At 52.7% G+C, this 19,793-nt stretch overlaps 2 protein-coding genes across 23 annotated transcripts in view; one reads left to right on the top strand and one right to left on the bottom strand.

Moving 5' to 3' along the window:
- Positions 1-722, top strand: part of SPTAN1 (spectrin alpha, non-erythrocytic 1) — a 58,453-nt gene extending 57,731 nt beyond the window's left edge. For all 21 annotated transcript variants that reach the window (XM_074331128.2, XM_074331125.2, XM_019728751.3 and 18 more), the window contains one exon: positions 227-722. In XM_074331128.2, the coding sequence (XP_074187229.1) occupies positions 227-352 (126 nt within the window). In that variant the 3' untranslated portion in view covers positions 353-722. The remainder of the gene's footprint in view (positions 1-226) is intronic.
- DYNC2I2 (dynein 2 intermediate chain 2) lies at positions 710-18,762 on the bottom strand. Of its 2 annotated transcripts, none has more exons than XM_074331131.2 (9): positions 18,384-18,762; positions 8,571-8,819; positions 4,159-4,268; positions 3,483-3,640; positions 2,836-2,945; positions 2,218-2,385; positions 1,758-1,990; positions 1,268-1,425; positions 710-1,139 (listed from the first exon to the last, which is right to left on the bottom strand). In XM_074331131.2, exons 1-9 carry the CDS (start codon positions 18,741-18,743, stop codon positions 829-831), a joined length of 1,857 nt encoding a protein of 618 aa, XP_074187232.2. In that variant the 5' UTR covers positions 18,744-18,762; the 3' UTR covers positions 710-828. The 2 variants fall into 2 exon arrangements, with proteins under 2 accessions (XP_074187232.2, XP_019584312.3); XM_019728753.3 differs by having other exon boundaries at positions 710-1,067; positions 18,384-18,752.
- Between the last annotated feature and the right edge of the window lie 1,031 nt (positions 18,763-19,793).

The raw sequence follows: 19,793 nt of genomic DNA, 5'->3' as shown, positions 1-19,793 counted from the left end.
GAGCTGAGTCTGCAGTAACAGACCCAGTTGTGCACCCTCCCCTGCTGGGTACAGGTGTGCCATCCCCACCTACAAACAGACCTCAGTCCAGGCCCAAGGTCCTAATCAGCTCACAGACCCGGCTTCGGACTCGGGGCGTAGCGTGGGCATTGATTGTCTGGAAATCCACCCACCTGTCTGCCTGGCTAGTGGTGGCTTAGCTGACAGGTGCCCTCTTCCCCTCCAGAACCTGACTCGGGAACAAGCCGACTACTGCGTCTCCCACATGAAGCCCTACGTGGATGGCAAGGGCCGTGAACTCCCCACCGCTTTTGACTACGTTGAGTTTACGCGCTCGCTCTTCGTGAACTGACCGTCCGCTCCTAGGTTAGCCTGGCCCCCGCTGCTTGCCCTGCCGTCCCCTTGCTGCATGTCAACTCATCTCTGTGCTCAGAAGAAAAATAGTCCAGACAGTGTTACCTTCCAATGTAACCTTAACCCTGCTTAGCTTGGGATAAGACTTCGTAGAAAACGGTGTTTCCAGTAAACCGCCTCTGGTCCAGTCGCAATCGCCATGTTGCTGTGGGGACCCAGATTCCTGTCTTGCAGCCAGCTGCGCCATTCCGACTTCAGAATAATCTAAGCGGCTGGCTAGCTACCCTCTTGTTCTTCCTCCACACCCCAAGATCCCAATTTTGTTTTCATGTAAAAGACAAATAAATGACTTCACTTTCCCCAAAAAACTTGTCTGTTTTCATTCAGCTTCCATCAGAAATACACAGCACAGAGGTAGCCTCACCCCGCTGGCCTCAGTATTGAGGGACCCTCCCCACCCCGGCTTTGTTGTCCTCAGATGGCCACCTCCGCTGCCAGCTGGTCCAAGTCCTCTGTTTCCCGGGGTCCCTGCTCAGTGAACTCGGTGCTCAGCTGCCATACCTTCACCGTGCCCTTGGCATCACCAGCAGCCAGGAGCTGAGTCTGCTGGCGATTAAATTCAAGACAGTAGACGGGGCTTTCATCCTGGGTTTGCTTGATTAGAACTGTGGGTTTCTGGGAGCTTTTCTGGAGATCAAACAGCTGCACGTCACCTTCAGGGAGAGAGATTGGCGGGTAAGAGGCCCACAGCAGTGGCCTCAGCCGCTTCAAAGTTCCCTGTGCACCTGGGAAGAAACGCCAGAGGCCACAGCACAAAAATAATGTTGCCCAGGTCAGCTCTCCTTCCAGAATTCCAGGTACATGCCAGCCCATGTCACGGAAATGGATCCAAAGCCACTGTCCCATTTCCTACCTTGGCCAGAAGCTGCCGCGAACACCAGGGGGCGCACTGGGGACCAGCGCACAGCAAACAGGTACTTGTGGGACAGCTGCAGCGAGGTCAGGGGCTGGGCCTGCAGCAAGGAGTACAGGTGCACGTGGCCATCGGTCCCTGCGCTCAGGAAGAGATTCCTGGACGGGATGCAGGACAGAAAGCCAGGCAAGGGCATGAGTGCTGGGTGTCCGGGTACAGCTAGGGCCTTCCTGCCAGACCCCTCCTGGGCTCTTAGGTTCTGAAAAGCCTCCCTGGACCCCTAAACGGGCGGGGAGTTCTCGGTAGGAAGGAACCGAGAACCAGAGCGCTCTGGACACTGGGGCTCAAATGGGGAAGACCCGGGCCCAGGCCAGATCGCAGGTCCTTGGAGCTGTCCTACGGTGGGGCCTGGTAGGACTCCCTTGCCCTCCCTGTGCCAGAAGCCCTGTGGCTGGTGGGGAGGACGGCCCCCAGGCTGGGCCTTCCCTACCTGTGGAAAGGGGAACAGCTCACTGAGTAGACAGGCCCGCCATGGGGAGAGAAGGTGAACTGTGCCGGGGCCCGCAGAGGCACAGAGGCAGGCATCCGCGTGAGGGCGGCCTCTTCCGCTGCCAGGGAACACTTCAGTGGGAAGCCGCCTTCCGTGCCCAGAATGAAAAGGCTGGGGTCAAAGCTGGAGAAAGCCACCGCTGTGGCACCGACCTCAGTCTCCCCCCGGTGAGGCTACAGAGAAACAAAGCAGGGCAGAGCCAAGGGAATTGGTCAGTGTCCCAAAGGAGCCCAGGCACGTGAGTGGCTGCTATGGCCTGAAGAGGTCACATCCCAGCTCAGCTGGTAGCACTGGGGCCTATGCCCACCGGCCCCCGAGGCTCACCCCCTCAGGGAGGCCCCACAGGCCGGAGCTGCTTTCTGGGCTGTGTGTGGGGATAACGGCCGAGGCCAGCACGTACCTTCCTTAGCTTGGTGTTCCGCGGCAGCTGCTGCACGGCCAGGGCGAAGCCCTGCGTGAGCTGCAGCTGGGCCGCCCCGACCCCCTGCCAGAGCAGCACCTTCCCGTCAGTGGCCACACTCAGCACCTGGAAGCGGTGGCTGTGGCGGCGCTCGGGCAGCCAGACAACCTGGGACAGCAGGGTGGGGAAGGGATGCTGGACGCCCGGCCACCCACACCTCCCAGCAAGCACAGATGGCAACCTCCACCCAACCCTAATTGTCCAGAAAAAAAATCTAAGCGGAAGCCTGGGAGCCACCTCACCCACAGGGGCAGGTATGGAGGCTTCCAAGGCCCCTCCACAGCTCCAGCAGAAAGCCAGGTCAGTCGGGAGCCCCCCAGTGCAACTCGGGGGGAGGAAACTGGGTCGGCCCCTGGCCCTGGTGTGTGACTCGTGCCTGAGAGCGCCGAGAATGCCAAAGGCAGCTGTCCCACTGCCCCACTGCCAACCCCCTGGTGACCTTCCTTGGCTGTACCAAGCGGGCACCCTCTTCCCTGTCACTGCCCATGACAGCAAGGGCCGGCTGAGAGAGAAGGGGAAGGTGCCTCCCTGACCCGGCCCACAGCCCGCTGCTCTGACCTGGTACACAGGGTCTGTGTGTGTGTCATCTGTCAGGCCTGTCCGCCACAGCACTGGGTCCTCAGGACGGCTCATGTCCCACACCAGCACCTCGCCACTGTACAGCCCACCTGGGGGACCAAGCGGGCCTGGGCAGGAGCTGACCCACTCCCAGCAGCCCAGCTTCCTGGCCAAGCACCCGCCCCGCCACCCACTGATCCAGAATGTGGAGCTACTTCCCTGAAAACCATCCTGAGAAGGAAAAGCCCTGGTCCCCCAAGCCTCACGCTGTCCTGCTGTGCCCCACCCAAGACGCTTCTCCTGCTGCCAGGCTGACTTCCCCTGCCCAGCACAGCAACTGCCTCCAGCATGACCCCCTTTCCTAGAACGCTCAGCTCCTATCACCACTGCCAGCTGCCGAGGACGCCTGCTTCTTCCTGCCTCTGACCAGGCTGTACCTCTTCATGGCCCACACCCCAAGATTTGTCTAAGGACTTGCCTCCTCTTCCTCCCAGCTCCACGCCCACCCAGCATCTTCACCGGAGCCCAGGACTCAGCATGCCCCACGGTCTCTGCCTCCCCAGGGGCCGAGGGCCCCAATGGAGACCTCCCCCTTGACTGCCATCTGCAGAGGGGGAAGCAGGGGCGAGGCTGGCCGGGCGGCTCACCTGCGATGTGGGACGGCTGTGTGGGGTGGAAAGCCAGGGACATGACAGCACTGGGCACCTCCACCACCACGGACGGCTGCCGGGGGTTCAGGCCTCGCCGGTCCAGGTTCCAGGCGCACACGAAGGACCTCAGCGTGCTCCAGTCCCCGTCATCCAGCCTGCATAGGGACGAGCCTGCGCTGGCTCTGCCCCTGGCCAGGGGCTTCATCCCAACCCCCCGCCCCCCTTGCTCCTGTCACCTGACGCACCTCTCCCCTCAAACAGATTAACCTGTGCCCCCATCATACCCAGACACCAGACTGGGTATCAAAGTGGCTCCTCCATGGCACCCTGAGAGCATAACTTTCTCTGCAAAAGGGTCCCTGGGAACTAAGGACAGGTCCACACAATGGCGGGGTGGGAGAACCCTCGCACATCAGGGAGAGCTCATGGAGAAGGCAAGGCAGGCCCAGGGCTCACTGCCCGGTGCTGGCCAGTGGGCACTGAGTCCTGGGCTTTAAGACCCTCCCTCCCCTGCTCTTTTCCTGCCACCTTGTTGCCCAGGCAACCTTGAGAAGAATAACTTCTAGAATGACCAAACTCTGGGCAACTCTTCACTGTGCAGCTGGGGGCACAGCGGCTCAGCTGAGGGTCGGAGGGCCTCCCACTGCCCACACCTGCCCCAGCTGCCACTCACCGGCCATACGCACAGGCCACCACAGAGCCAGTGGTGTTCCAGGAGACACTGGTCACATGCAGCCCCTGCCCTTGGGCTGGAGGGTAACCCAGCGTGTGCAGGCAGGTCACCTGCAAGAGACACACTGTCCTCAACCCTGAGCCGAACACCACCCAGCAGGTAGCCTGGATATGGCCTCACTGAACCCACACACAGGCTGGGGCCTCCCCAAGTTCACTGCCCAGCCCTGGAAAAAATGTGGAGCTGTCATCCCGACATCTCCCCTAACAGGATGCTTCCAGAAACCCAGAAGGAAGGGCCTTATGAACCAAGACAGACACCAGGCCCCGGATCAGAGCTGGACCCTTTCTCACATCTGTTCTATGTACGATTTCAGCAGCTTTGGCTTCTGCCCCCGGAGGGTGGTGATGGCTGCACGACATCACCGTCCTCGATGCCACAGGACTGCACACCAAAACATGGTTCGAATGCAAGCTTCATGTTGTGCATTTTACCGCACACACAAGTACGTTTTCAAAGCTCTGGCATCTTGTTTCTCAGCCCAGAGCAGGCAGGCGGCAGCAAAAGGAGGATGGCAATGCCAGCCACAGTGAGGGCTCGGCACAAACCCGGGTCGGATTTGCACCAAATCAAAATCCTGTGAAGAGTTTCACACTCTCTGACCTCATAACCCCACGTAAAGAAACTACCCCACATAAAGAAACTACCCCATGAAAGAATCCAAGATCTGTGGAAAGCCATGCGGGGCAGAAACCCTTACACACTGCTCGTGAGAATGGAGACAGGTGGGAAAGAGTCGGGCGGCTAGTGTTAAGCTTAGTCACCAGGCCCCCTGCAGTTCCACTCCTAGCTATGTACGCCCCGAGAACTGAAAACACGTGGTCACAGAAAGACTTGTACACAAATGCTCACAGCATTATTCAGAAGAGCCAAAGTGCCCATCAGTGGATGGACAAACGTGACGTACCCTACAATGGAGCATTATTCAGCCATATCAGGCAGGAAGCACCTAGATGCTACAACACGAAGCAGCCAGTCACAAAAGACCATTTCTTATATGATTCCATTTATATGAAATGTTCAGAATACACAAATCTGAAGAGATAGAGAGTAGATAGGTTAGTGACTGCCAGTGGGTTTGGGGTTTCTTTTTGGGGTGACGAAAATGTTCTAAAATTGACTGTGGCGACGGCTGCACAGCTCGGGGAACGTATTAAGGCCACTGCACTGTACACTTTAGTTGGGTGAATTAAAAGGGGTGTGAACTGTATCTCAAGAAATTTTAAAATAAAGCTATACAGTCGGGCGTGAGAAAACAGCTGGGCATCTGCTAACAGTCGGTTTCTTGATCTAGGTTCTGGTGCCACACATGTTTGCACCTTGTGAAAAGTCATGGACCTGAACACTTGTAATTTGTGCGTGTTTTTATGTTATAATCAATACAAGTTTACATTAAAAATAAACTACAGTATCTGCAGTTTCACTTTCCGAAGTTTTAGTTGCCTATGATGAACCACAGTCCGAAAATATTAAATGAAAAATTCCAGAAATAAACAATTCATAAGCTTTACATTGCACGCTGTTCTCAGAAGCGTGATGTCTCACTGTCCCGCTCCCTCCCGCCTGGGACGTGAGACACCAGTCTGTCCAGCGTCTCCACGCTGTACACGCTAGTCACTTAGTAGCTGTCTGGGTCATCAGATCAGCTGTCACAGTAGTGCTGTGTTCAGGTCACCCGCATTTTACTTAATAGTGGCACATTCGCATCACCGTATCATAGATGTGTGTGTACAGGAAAAAACAGCAGATACGGTAAATCCGCAACTTTAAGCGAAATGATGTATAATGAAACCAATTTTACCACAGGCTAATCGATATAAACAAGAGTTAAGTTCCTAGCATCTCAGCAACATTATAACGAAACGACTTTGAATGAAACGACATTATTCCACGCTATTCCACGACCTGCTATATTGGGTTCGGTACTATCCTTTGGTTTCAGGCATCCACTGGGGGTCTTGGAACGTATTCTCCCGTGGGTGGGGGGGCTGCTGTATATACATTAAGTTATTTATCATCACACTAATTTATAATCTAAAACGAGACTCCTAAGGGAGGGAATTAGGGGACAATGGGCCGTTCCACACCTTCACCGTGGGGTGCATGTTTGCAAAGACTCGGTACCGCACAAAGGGTAAATTTACCTCCATGGAAAACAGACCTTGACAGAGCTAAAAAGCAAGAAAAGTTCATGAATGAAACATTACGTGGCATTCTATAAGGACAAGTGTGGAGTCTGTTAGCAACCTGACAACACAGAACAGACTTTGCTTCTGACCAGAAAAGACCCTAAGATTGGTCACAGTGACTCCGCTGTCACCAACACACGTGTGGTGAACAACAGGGAGGAAATGACACATCAAACAGATCAAAAGTTCCAGGGGGAGACTCATGGGGAATTTCTTCCTTATCTCTAATTTCTCAGTGTTCAACAATGTTGTCACATTGTGTACAGAATTCTGGAGTTACAGTCTCTCATTAAGAGCGACCCCTCAGCCTTTCTGGGGCGAATGCAGCAATACCAGGGACAGTGATGAAATGTCAAGGCCAACCCCCGGACAACAGAAGCCAAGACAGAAAAACCCCACATCAGCCAAAATAATAATTCCACCATGGCGGAATAAACCAGAAATTGACACAAAAGGAGAAAACGTGAGAGCGTCGCTGAAGTTGTTGTGTGACAGCAAAATGTGGAAGCACTCCTCTCTCTGTCCCACATTCGGGACCAGAAGAAATTTCAGGGGCTACACACCACACAGCCACTCAAAGGGGGCTGCCCGGCCTCCCGCCTGTTCCCACGCAGCAGGAGGAGGCATTTCTAGAAGTGCAGTTGCTGCCTGGATGTCCACGAGTGGGGACTCAGATAAAGGAGGGGGTGTGACGCGGCTGCTGGAAGGACCGGAGCACCGTTACAGGAACCGACTTGGAAAGCTCCGCTAAGTGAGAAAGGTCGCAAAGCATACAGTACTTTGTGTGTGTGTTTAAGCTGTCCTTAAGGACGCGAGCAGTGACCACCATGCTCGGGGTCTGTCCAGCACTCTGAAGGCGGTGAACCGGTGTTCCCTGTGTCTGCAGGGCATGTGTTCTGGGCTTCTGTGAGGACCGAAATCATTATAATGAACACGTACTGTTTTCATAATCAAATGTGGAAAAATCCTAAGAATAAAGACCAAAAGCTTAACCTCCCTGAATGCAACTGTAAAACGGGGCATCAGCAATGCCCAAAGGAAGGGAACAGGGAGGAAGAGAGGGAGGGAGAGGCAGGAAGAAGGGGGGAGGGAGCGAGAGATAGCATGCTGCGATTTTAACGTTCCTTACATCTGCTCCTTGTGCCCTGCTTAAAAAGATATGATGACTCCACACTTTGATGTGGCCTTGGCAACTGCTTTTTAGAGCAACTTCCAGGATTTCTCTCACATAAATCGACTGTCCCATCCCTAACAGTGATTTGGCAGGAACAGGGCAGCTATGTATCCCTGAAAATAGATGGAGGGAAGGCACAGGAGGAAGGGCGAGAGAAGGGCTGACCACCTCTGAATATATAATTACTCATCTCAGTTTCCAAAGGAAGAAAACATTGTATAAAAAAAGTTTGAACCAGACCCCAAAAGGTTCACAGACTGGGGCACCCAGCGCTGAGTGTGCAGCCTATCGGCCGGCAACGTGCGGGGAGAATGAGACCGGGCCCAGCAGGGAGCAAAGGCCAAGAGCCCCTCATTTACTCGGAGGCTCCCTGGTCTCAAAGCCTAGGCTGGCTGTCCAGCTGGACGGCTCTGAGCTGTGCCTCGAGAGCCGAAACACTTGGAGATGCTGAAGTCACTAGAGCACAGCAGTGAAAGCAGACAGACCAGGGCTCAAATTCCAGCTCGGCCAGATATAGCTGTGTGACCTTGGGCAAGTCACTTGGCCTCTCTGAGCGTCATCAATAAAATGGAAATCATAACAGTACTCACACAGTTGTCCTGAGGAGTAAATGAGACGGCACAGAGAAAGCCCTCACCTCAGTGCCTGGGGAGACACAGCTGAGCGTGAAGACAGTAAGACGCTGCCAGACTGGCAGGTGCCAGCTCTGCCCCTACTGCTTACTAGTGCAGTTCCGGGAACGTCACTGCAACTCTGAGTCTCCATTTTCCCAACTGTAAAATGGAGCTAATGATGGCACCTGCTTCAAGAGAAGGCCCAATGATTTATTCTTATAAAACAGCTCCGCACCTGGCAGAGCAAGAGCTCGGCGAAGGCTGTCACTACGATTGGTATTATTAACTAGACGGTGCAAAGGATGGACTTAGAAGGGGGTAGAGGCTCGACCTGAGGCAGAGGAAGGGGGCACCCCAGGCCCTCCCGTTCCCTACCGTCTGCTGCTGCTCGGTCCAGTTCACCTCGAAGCCATCAAAGGCGTGGCTTTGCCAGTTCTTGTTCAGCTCTCGGATAACCATGGCCTCCACTCTCCGAAGAAAGGCTGCGAGCTGGGGGCTGTCGTGCTGGGACCCAGGCAGCACACTGGCCGGCACAGGGGCCTCGGTCTGCACCTCAGCATCTGCATGCTTCCGGGTCTGGACACACGCTTCGGCAGTGGCAATGCTGGCCGTCTGGCAACTTTTCTGGAGAAGGAGATCCAAAGCCAGCAGTCAGCAGCCAGCTTACTGCCAGCATCACCTGCCCAGGACACTCAGCCTCCCTCTGTGAACAACTCAGCTTCCCCGTGGCTGCTTATCCTCAGGCTGTTGGACCTCTGTTCACTCTGTCTGCCCAAAGTCTGTCCCTTTCCTCGTGTAACTACACCGTCTTTCTTAGGAGGAACTCAATCTGTGTGGTGCGGCTGGAGATGACCCCTCAACCCAGCTATGCTCCACTGAGGGAGGATACATGACGTCCAGTTAGCCGATCAGAGCACTGGGTGCCTCCCCCAGCCACAGTGATTGGTTCAGAGGACCCAGTAAGAGCCTGCCCCAGGACTTCTGGTGACACTACTTGGTGAGGACTCAGGAGTGCCTTTTTTTATTTTATTTTATTGGGGAATATTGGGGGACAGTGTGTTTCTCCAGGGCCCATCAGCTCCAAGTCGTTTCCTTCAATCTAGTTGTGGAAGACGCAGCTCAGCTCCAAGTCCAGTCACCTCTTTCAATCTTTAGTTGCAGGGGGCACAGCCCACCATCCCATGTGGGAATTGAACCCGCAACTTTGTTGTTGAGAGCTCGCGCTCTAACCGACTGAGCCATCCAGGCGCCTGGGAGTGCCCTTTTTGAAGAGTCATGTACAGTAAGTCCTCACTTAATACCGTCAATAGGTTCTGTGACTTTAAGTGATGTATAAGGAAACCAATTTTACCATAAGTTAATTGACATAAACAAGAATTAAGTTCCTATAGCATCTCATCAACGTGGTAACTGGCTGTAATCTTAGAGCCAACAGTGGCCGTCTTAGGCAGCGCACGATAGAACCTCAGACCTGGCCACCAGCAGAACTCCCCTCTCACTCCCCTAGCAGGACGCCCTCTCAGGTGGAGTACCTTCTAAGGTATCCCCACCATCAAACAAAGCATGTGTGTCCGTGAAGAGGTAGTTGGTATGAGGCAGGCTACTCCCCAGCTGTCCCTTTTCTCCACCCTGCCATCTGTCTCAAATTCCTTGTCCCTTGTTTAGCTGGGCACAGGGACAGACATCAGATCAGGGAAGGAGCTGCCTGCTGGCCTCCCTTTCTTACGGTCACGACCAATCTTTACCACGTGAGGGGGCCTATATCCCTGAGATTGTCATCTACAAGAGGCTCTGCCCACAGCCCTTCACCAGGCACCTGTACCCACAGGGCAAGGAAAGGCCCACACCCCCAGGCTCCCCTGCTCAGGTTTGGGAGAGAGGGCCAGGCACCAGACCAGAGTTAGTGAGCTGGCAAGAAGGGGGCCGGGCCCACACAGGGCAGCTCTCATTAGAACACGGAGCAGTCAGCACTTACCCCACATCCTACTGAATCCTCTCTCTGCTTGTCCATCTCCCATAAACTGGGAGTTCTTCCTGCATAAGAACCCTGCCTGTTCTATCTTTATATCCTCAGCACTTTGTGTGGTATTTGGCACATAGGGCAAGTTCACTTATACTACAGATGCATGTGTACATATATGTACATACACATACACACACACATTTATTAAGCATCTACTTGCCCGGCACTGTCTGGGTACCACGGATATAGACGAAAACAAAACGTGCAAGATTCCTGTGCCCCAAAGAGCACACACAGAGCTTGGGGGCGGACAAGTGAACAAGCGCACAAACAAAACCCCACTGAACACCAGTGGTGCTAAGTGCAGCAGAGGTGAGGGACAGAATTGGGGTGGCATGGCAAAGATGGCCTCTCAGAGACGGCATGTGAGCTGACATGTGAAGAACAAGGAGCTGGCCGAGTGAAAGGCTGCAGGAAAGGGTGCGGGCAGGGCAGGGGGAAGACCGGAACAAAACTTTCCGCACAGAAGGTCTCGTGCTGTGTGCTGGGGTGTGGCGAGCGAGGGAGGGTGGCACCTGGGCAAGGTCCATGCCCCTCTGGAGGAGTCTGAGAGCCACGACGTAGAGTTGAGGTCCCGCTCCCGGTGTAAGCAGAGCCGTGACGTGAAACGGGGACAGGCCCCTCTGGCTGCTCAGGGAGAAGTGGGGGATGGGAGCCGGTGCCCCGACTGTGAGAACTGATGAAACGTTGAGGGCAGATTCTGGGAGAAGAGAACGTGGCAGCAGCTCTATGAGATCGGCTTTAGACGCACAGAGCGGTCACAGGCACGAGGCTCTGGAAAGCATCTGCTCAGAGATGTGAGTTGAAGCCGCAGGGGAGGAATCCCCCGAGGGAACGCGCGCGCTGAGGAATTCATGAATGGGCACGCAGAGCAGGAAGCATACACGCTAAGGCAAAATTTTAAGAAACTGTGAGTGAATTTCAAACTTCCTGGAAGCTACAACGATGGTAACAGTGTCAGTTATTAAGTGCTAAGTCAGGCACTATCCCCAGAGTTTTACCTGTATCATGTTATTCATCCTCACAATCACCCAAGAAGTAAATCCTATTTTTGAATTATTAATGTTGGCACTGAGGCCCAGAGAAGTTAAGCAATATACCCAAGGTCACACAGCAAAGAGGTGATCACATTGGAGCTTAAACCCAGGAAGCCTGATCCATGACACTAAATTGTCTCCATCTTGATGTTCTCTCCCAGTCTAAAATCCTGGCCAGTAATCACATCAGATGAATTCAGAACAATGTTTCCAAGAGAATGTGATACAAATATCTTAATGTAAAGCAATATAAAATCACAACCACAAGCAAAAATATCCACAGAGATGGCAAGCTCTCAACTTTTCAGGTATTTCTACTAATATTCCCTTGCTGCTCACTTATTCGGGCCAGTAACCAATGCCAAAACACTAAGGAAAATTTATGAAGAAAAAAAATGACACGCTTAAAACCAATGGCATTGCACCTACAATTGTCTTCTGCAAATTGGTAGGAAACCACCATTGTTCCCTCTTTGCTCTTGGACACCTAAGTTGGCTCCCATGGTTCAAAATCCAAGTATCTGGCCCAAGCCGTCCCTGTGTGGGGATAACAGAAAGGCCTGCTCAAGGCCACCCCATACAGGGTGGTGCCTTCCATGCCAGGCCGGATGTGGCTGGGCAAAGGGCGAGGCTCCCATAACAAGCCCTCAGATAAGTCAGAGGAAGAGCAGGGGTGAGTGGGGCCCTTGCTTCCTGGGCCTCGGGAGTGCTGGGAAGGAGAGTTGGGGATGCTGGGCCTGCAGCCTGTGTCTCACACCTCGGAGGCGGGCGCAGCCTGTGTCTCACACCTCGAAGGCAGGCGCTGCAGGGGCAATGGGGGGGGGGGGGTTAGGGGCCTGGGGCCAGACTTTAATCATACCAGGAGGTAAGGCCCTGGGAAACAAAGAACAATTCCCAGACCAAGATCACCAGGCTCTATGCTCTGAGTCTGAAGCCCCAGCAGCCTTCAGTGATGTGGGAAGGTGGCGGGACTCGGGGAGCAGGGCCTGGGCGGGAGGCCAGCTCTCCCAACCCTGCAGGCACCTGGCATGTCAGGACTCCTGTGTCTTACCGGTGAGGGAAACTGTCCTAGAGGCAAGGAGGTAGCTTCTGGAAAATGTGCCTGCCCCACAAGGACCCATTTCTCAGAAAACGTCCTGCCCAAGCCACAGGCTGGGCCCCAACACCAGGGTTGTGGCTGCCAACTGGATGAGAAGAGGGCACTAACCCAGGCTGAGCCAATCACACTCCCTCAGGGAAATTCAGAACTGAGACAGATATTCAACAAGATGGACGGCACATGCCTAGAAGTGAAACACAGAAACTTGGGAGCCAACCAGCAGCCAGTGCCACAGTACAGACAGGTGTGCAGACAGGCCTCCCTCGGGGGATGCGTAGCTACAGCAGAGCCAAGAGGGTCCCCAAAGCCTTCTCGATTCCTCAGGACCAGCTGCACCTCCAGGCCGAGACCCGGGAGACGCCGTGTACCCTAGTGTCTGACGGCAGCTAGTTTGGGCTGGTTTCTGTTACCTGTTATCAGAGTCCTGAACCGACACCCAACAGGGTTCCGACTCCCAGACCACCACCCTCCACGGCTCACTTCTGAAACAATGGCCGGCCCGCCTCTAGGACTGGCTGGTCCATTTCAGGAACACAGAGGACATGGCACCGCTGGGTCAGGTGACTGGCCACCTGCCTGCAGGCAGCACAACAGTGGCCACAGGCGTGTGCTATGAGAGGACGGGGCTCTTCCCCTTCAGCCTCCAAGGTTCAGTGATGCCAGCGTCAGCGATGCCCATGCAGGAGCCAGTCCTGAAACTGTCCAGCCAGGGAAACCCATTCAGGGGTGTGGGGACAGAGCCCCAGAAAGCAGTTTCCAGGCTCTCGACCTCACATGGAAAGGTGCTGGCTCAGGTAGTAAATGGCCATCAACTGTGATTGGATGGCCATCAGCTGTGGCTAGTTGGCCGTCAGCTGTAACCAGTGAGCCATTGGCCACTAATATAACTGCTGTGGCTATGCTAGCGGGAAATGGGGGCTAGCAAGAAGATGGTGGCTGGCAAGCGCGGATTGCAGTTAGCACAGCGGAGTGCGGGTTGCAGATTGCAGAGAAGTGGACAGCAGTTTGCAGACAGTGTGGCTCCTGCTTCCTGTGTCTCCAACCCAGCCACCAGCAAGACTATAGTGGTATGACTCCCTTACCTATGGCTCCGTGGGTGTTCCTTTTTGGCTTCACCATGTCCTGCATTCTTATGTGGGGAGCGGGAGCAGAGACCTCGCAGGCCGCCCCACACGACAAGGGGCTGTCAATGTGGGATGTGAGGTGGACAAACTTTAAGGTCGCGAGTCGATACGGTCACTTTCTTATGGAAAACATACATTCTACATCTCCTTCACTATTGGTTTTAAAACATGCCAATTATTTAGTAATAGCTCTTCGGGAGAAGCTATATTAAATATACATATCAGTTGTGAGACACACTCCTTTATGAAATGGGGGGAGATATGATGAAACACAGCACCACACAGACAGAGGGTGGGTGTGCGTCTGGGATGATGTACAGCTGAAGGCCCTGCCCCGTAACAAAAATACTGAGCACACAGCTCTTCTCACCCTCCTACCAGCCTAAGCGGGCACACCTGACTCCAGGGTGGAAAGGAACCTCAGAGACCATTCTAGACCAGCGTTCTCAACAAGCAGGCCCCAGAATCAGCTGGAGGCTTGCCAAGACACAATGGACTGCCTCTTCCCTCCTCCCCCACACCCAGATTCTGGTTCAGTAGGTCTGGGGCGGGGCCATTTGCTTTGCTAACCAGCATCCAGGTGACGGGGACGCTGCAGGTGCAGGTGGGGAAGACACGCAGGCTCCAGATCTGGGCCTTTGGTCCCCACATCCGTATGCTGGCCATGGCCACCCAGCCTCCCTCACCCAGTGCACACATCACCCCCCTTTCTGACTGCCTCCCCCATTCTGGGGGCCTAGGTTTCTCCTGGGGTGGAGGGCAGGGTTCCGCCCCAGCGACGGAGGGAAGCTGCTGAAGGAGAACGCACCAAGGGGACACTCCCTGGCCTGTGTGGGAGTGGCTGGGCACTTACCTCGCCACTTCCATCCAGGCCCACCTGCGCTCCTCCTTCCCAGAATTTCCTCAGGTCCCCTTCACTCCCAAACCCTCCCTTCCATCACCTTTCCCTTCAGAGTCCTGCACACAGCCGGATGAGGCCTCAGGCTGAGGGGCGCTGAGACGACTCCCCATCTAATTCAGCAGCTCTTTAACCGCACATGGCGGTCCCCGAGTGCGGACACTACCAAAATTTGACCCAGTGTGAAGTAGGACTGTCTTGGCTACAAAGCTGAGCTGAGGGGGTTTGGGGATGTTACATGGACAATTAAATTGTCTGGAGTGAGACCTCCCGGGGTGTGGAGTAACTAAACCCCCACCAACATCCAGCTAAGGTCTCCTGTTTACTCGAACTTGCCTCTTAAGTATATCAGGGCAGCAAACAGCTCCTCAAAGGATGACTAGGAACCGAGTCAACGGAGGGAAAAGGGCAACCACTGACGTTTTCCTAGAAGCGGGAAGACGCTCTGATGTCACACCACTTTTGAGTTGTAATTATTGCAGACTATTTGGGTGTTGTCTTTGTCTTTTAATCCCTTCTTATGTTCCTTGGGGAAAAAATAAGAAAAAGTCTGGTTATCAAAAACTGCCTCGCAGGCCGGCCCGGTGGCTCAGGCGGTTGGAGCTCCATGCTCCTAACACCAAAGGCTGCCAGTTTGATTCCCACATGGGCCAGTGGGCTCTCAACCACAAGGTTGCCGGTTCGATTCCTCGACTCCCACAAGGGATGGTGGGCAGCTAAGATTGAACTAAGATTGAACACGGCACCTTGAGCTGAGCTGCCGCTGAGCTCCCAGATGGCTCAACTGGTTGGAGCGTGTCCTCTCAACCACAAAGTTGCCGGTTCGACTCCTGCAAGGGATGGTGGGCTTTGCCCCCTGCAACTAACAACGCAACTGGACCTGGAGCTGAGCTGCGCCCTCCACAACTAAGATTGAAAGGACAACAACTTGACTTGGAAAAAGCCCTGGAAGTACAAACTATTCTCCAATAAAGTCCTATTCACCTTCCCCAATATTAAAAAAACAAAAACAAACAAACAGAAAACTGCCTCACAAACTCCAAAAAGTGCGAACAACGGATTGAATTCCTGTAAAGCAGTATGAGGCGACTCCAGGTTAAAAACAAACACCTTCCAGCAGGGGGTGCCATGTGCTACAGAACCCACCAGGCAGTAGCAGGGCCAAGAAGAGGGAGGAGCTGACAGGTAGGCAGTTAAATTTCACTCAAAGCAGGAGGGGAGAGATGCAGCGCAAGCCTGCCATGGATGACAGAACACAAGAGAATTATTCAAGTCAGCACTACCTGGGTACCTTTAAGGAGATGCAAAAGTACACAAGACCCACTCCCTGCCCTCTGGGAGCTCACAGTCCGAAGGAGACAGACCTGAATGTTCAAAACGCATCCCACCCATGAAAAAATTCCAGAACTAGACAGTGGTGCTGCCTACCGATTGTGACTGCATTTAATACCACTGAATTGTACATTGTAAAATGGTAAAAGGTGTATCATATGTATCATTTTTATACATATGTATGCATTTTTTAAAAACGCACACCCCATTCTGATAGGATCAGAATTGGGCTTCAGAAAGGTAACTGCTGGAAAGCAGAATGGGTTGAATCAGTGGTACTCAAATGTGGCTACGCAGTCAAATGACTTGGGGAGCTTTCATAAAACCAGATTCATAGGTCATACCACATACTAATTAAGCCAGAATGGTTAAAGGGAGGACCCAGACATCCCCACTTTTCAGTCTCCAGGGCATTCCAGGGTCAGCCAACTTTAGGAAACAGCAGAGGAGCGAGGAGTGGTTAGGAGCTGTCTATCTCAGGAGGCTGGACTGGTCGTGAACAGCACGGGGCTTTCAAACTTGATCAGGAAACTCATTTAATCCCACAGGAAGTATTCTAACAAGACCCACTGCTCAGAAGAAATCACATGAGCGGCCCAGGGTCAAGCCCCTAAAGAGTCTATGCACCTGGGTCTCAAACCAAAGTCCAGGACCCAGTCCCTCTGTGCAGATCAGGATATGACAAGAAAAGTCAAGTCAGACCAAAGACCATTAATACTTAAAAAAAAAATCCATCACTGTAATGTAGACGTACATTTCACTATTGCACTACAACACAGACGAAGCAAAGACCAACGTTCAACTTTTTCAAAGAAATTTACAAAAAAAATGAAGAAGCTGCATAAAAATGTACCTGAAACACTCATCACAGAGTTTATTGATATGAGAAAAATTGGAAAGAGCCTAACAAGGGACCAGTTAAACAAAATGAAGTTATGTATATTTTAACATGGAAGGATGTTCAGAGTATATTATGTGAAAAAGTGTCGTACACAGTGTGATTCCATTTTTATAAAAAAAAAAAAGAAAAATGTGGAGAAAACAGACAAAACAGAGATGGGACAGGTACAAACCAAATGGCTAGGGAATGAGACTGTGGGGTGACTTTTCACTTCCACTTTTTTTTTGCTTATCCAGATTTTTTCTAAATTTTGGACATAACAACATTTAAAAAGAGTAAAAAAAGTTAATTTGGAAACAGCAATTTACCACTTTATTCTGACTCTAACAACATTCTTATCACCCTCATAGATGAAAGCCTTTACACCTCAAGTATTAGAATCAGTTCTTAGAATCCTACAGGTTAAAACTATCTACAAGAAAATTAACAAGCCTCAATCTCATTCTGTTAAAAAAGAGAGAGAGAGAAAGAGGGAGACTGAGAGAGAGACTGAGTCAGTGCTTCCCAATCTGGAGTCTTCTAAAATCGGAATCTTCAGCAAGCAAGAGCTATTTCAAATATTTACTTTTTCACAAGCCAGTGAATGTGAATTATACATTTACCTGCGATAAGGATGGACAGATATAACCAAAATCTCCACTGCCTTTGCTTCTAACTAGGACTAGTTCCCATGCAGCATGAAGTGGGAGTGCAGATCACATCCTGGCTTGAGACCTGCAGACTGTTGGCCTAAGGCTAGAAGCCTGGTGAGGACGTGAGCTCTGCAGGTTTGACACCTGGGTGGCACGCTAAACCTCGGTTGTCTCTTCTGAGAAATGTGCAGGACCGTGCAATGCTCATTTTCACTGACCAAAAGCCAACATCCTTACAATGACCTGACAGGCCCGACTTGACCTGCCTCTAGCTTACCCTCTGACCTCACCTGGACCATTCTCCCTTTCCCTCATTCCTCTCCAGCCCCACCTGCCTCCTCAAACACATCATATAAGCCCCAACCCCACACAGCCTTTGCACGTGCCATTTGCTCTGCTCAGATCCTTCCCCGTAGAGGTGTCCACTTAGCTCTCACTCCAAGTCTTTGCTTAAATGTCACCCTCTCAAATGAGGCCCACCCTGCAACTCACCCATCCCTCTCGTCTCTCACCCTCCTTCTTGTCCATGCACTATCACCTTCTAACACAATATATCATTTACTTATCACATACGTTATTTTGTATCCCCTGCAAATAACCACCCTATGTAAGCTCAAGGAAGAAGCTCCCTCACTGATCACTCCCCAAAGCCAGAAGAGCTCTTGGCACCCTGCATGTGGTCTATGTCTGCACTCAGACCCCTCAGAAGACCGGGCACCAGTAGCCCTGGTCCTCATCTCATCAAAGCACCTTTTTGAGGGCTTTTGATTAAACCACTAGAACTGGCTTATCTAGACCTTAAGATGAAGTCTGGTCACTTTTATGTGTGTTTCTCTTTTTTTTCTTTTTTTCCTGATCATTTTTTTAAAGGATAGTTTGAAATGCCTAAAAACTGCAATTCACACAAAATCCTTCAAAACGTGGGATCTTTGGAGATTTCCTTAAAAACAAAACACACAAAAAAACACCTTTTTGTTGTTGTTCAAAGACTGGGGAAACTGGGACGAGAACATCCCGAGGGTTAGTTCCTCTGGACTAAAATATAAAAATGAAACAGTGGGACACCAAAACCCGGCCCGGCGGCCTCGCGTAGCCCCTCGCCCTGCCGCCCGCGTCGCCCCCCGCCGGGCCCGCGCCCTCACCGTCTCCCCGCGGATGCCCTGGACGCCCCTCCACTGCGAAGGCACAGATGCCACGCCCAGGGTCTCGTCCTGCAGCTGCCCGGGCCGCCCCAGCCCCTCGGCGCTCGCCGCCCCGCTGGTCGCCAGGGCCACAGCACCCGCGCTTCGCGCAGAGCTGAGCTGCCTGGGCTGCGCGCCGGTCGCCATGGCGACGGCCCCGCCCTCTCGCGCCGTCGCACTCCAACGCGACCTTCGCCCTTGTGCCTCCAGAGCGGAAGACTGGGGACGTGAGGCTATTGGCGCCGTTTTTGAGTTGGTCAGAGACCTCCAAGACATGGAAAATGGAGATAAATTATTCTTTTCAGCCGGTGCTACAAGCATGACCAGTTTTGGACACACCATCCGCAGAAGTGGCACGCTTGGGGCATGCGCGGCTACTCCTGGAGAGGGGGAGTGAAGTGCGGAAATGGGCATCGGCGCCAGGCTCCAAGATGGCGCTGAGCGGCCACGCGCAGAGGCGAGGCCAGGAGGCTGAGGCCGCGGCGGCCTGGCGAGTTACAGGACCTGGGGGCGCAGGACCCGCTGCACCCGGGTCCTCCCAGCAGACCCGAGAACTGGGTAGCTCATGGCGGAGTCCTCATTAAAACCCTGTTTCAGCCGTGGCCTTGAGGACCAATTAAATATGAAACGATGCTATAAATTAAATGCTATAGAAATTTCTTCCTAGAAAGTAGAACCAGACAAAATTCTCCTTGTGAGGCCCTCTTAACACAGGAAGAATTTACAAACCACCAAGGATTCCAAAAATCACAGTCAGAAAGAAGCTCATGGCCATGGGTGTCGGGAGGCCTAACCAGGGCCATGTCCTCTTAGGCATGGTTCCTCTCTGGGCCTTGAGTTTCTAGCTGTAAAATGAGACTAGTAGTAAGGCTGGCCCTGCTTTACCTGACCAAGGAAGAAAATATTTCAAGAAGAGAGGGTGTTGGTAAGGCCCAAGATATTAAATGCCCCAAACAGGTCACTAAAGACGAGGCCAGAAAAATAGATCAATTACTGAAGTTGGCATTTTACATGATACCTGGTGGCTTTGGCAAGAACAATTTCAGCAGAGTAGTGGGGACAAAAGCCAGCCTGCAAAACGTTTAGGAATGAAAGGAGGAAGTAGAGAAAGTAATTAACATTATTGGGAAGCTAAACACAGGAAGTGGGTGTGAATGTAAATTGGTGAAACCTAATTGGAGGGTAATTTGACCTTAACGTATACCTCCTCTTTAATCTAAAAATCCCGCTTCTGGGAATTTTTCTTGAGTCACCAGTTACGGATTTGCACAGACGTCGAGCCCCAAGGATATTCAGCAACACATCATTTATAATAGTGTTACCATAATAGTGACCGATCCTGCAGTCAGCCTAACTTTCCAAGCAAAGTTG

The sequence above is a fragment of the Rhinolophus sinicus genome, chromosome 16 (assembly GCF_057876585.1).
Source record: "Rhinolophus sinicus isolate RSI-liver-muscle chromosome 16, RSI-T2T, whole genome shotgun sequence".
NCBI classification, from domain to species: domain Eukaryota; kingdom Metazoa; phylum Chordata; class Mammalia; order Chiroptera; family Rhinolophidae; genus Rhinolophus; species Rhinolophus sinicus.
This window is presented reverse-complemented; position numbering and strand designations above follow the sequence as displayed.

Bases quoted from the DNA above. Each gene is read 5' to 3' on its own strand.
- DYNC2I2 (XM_074331131.2), bottom strand. From the start codon at position 18,743: ATGCTTGTAGCACCGGCTGAAAAGAATAATTTATCTCCATTTTCCATG. The intron at 4,269-8,570 runs GTAGGGAACGGG...TGTCTCTTGCAG, and splicing joins GGACCGAGCAGCAGCAGACG to GTGACCTGCCTGCACACGCT. The intron at 2,946-3,482 runs GTGAGCCGCCCG...TTGGTCCCCCAG, and splicing joins ACAGCCGTCCCACATCGCAG to GTGGGCTGTACAGTGGCGAG.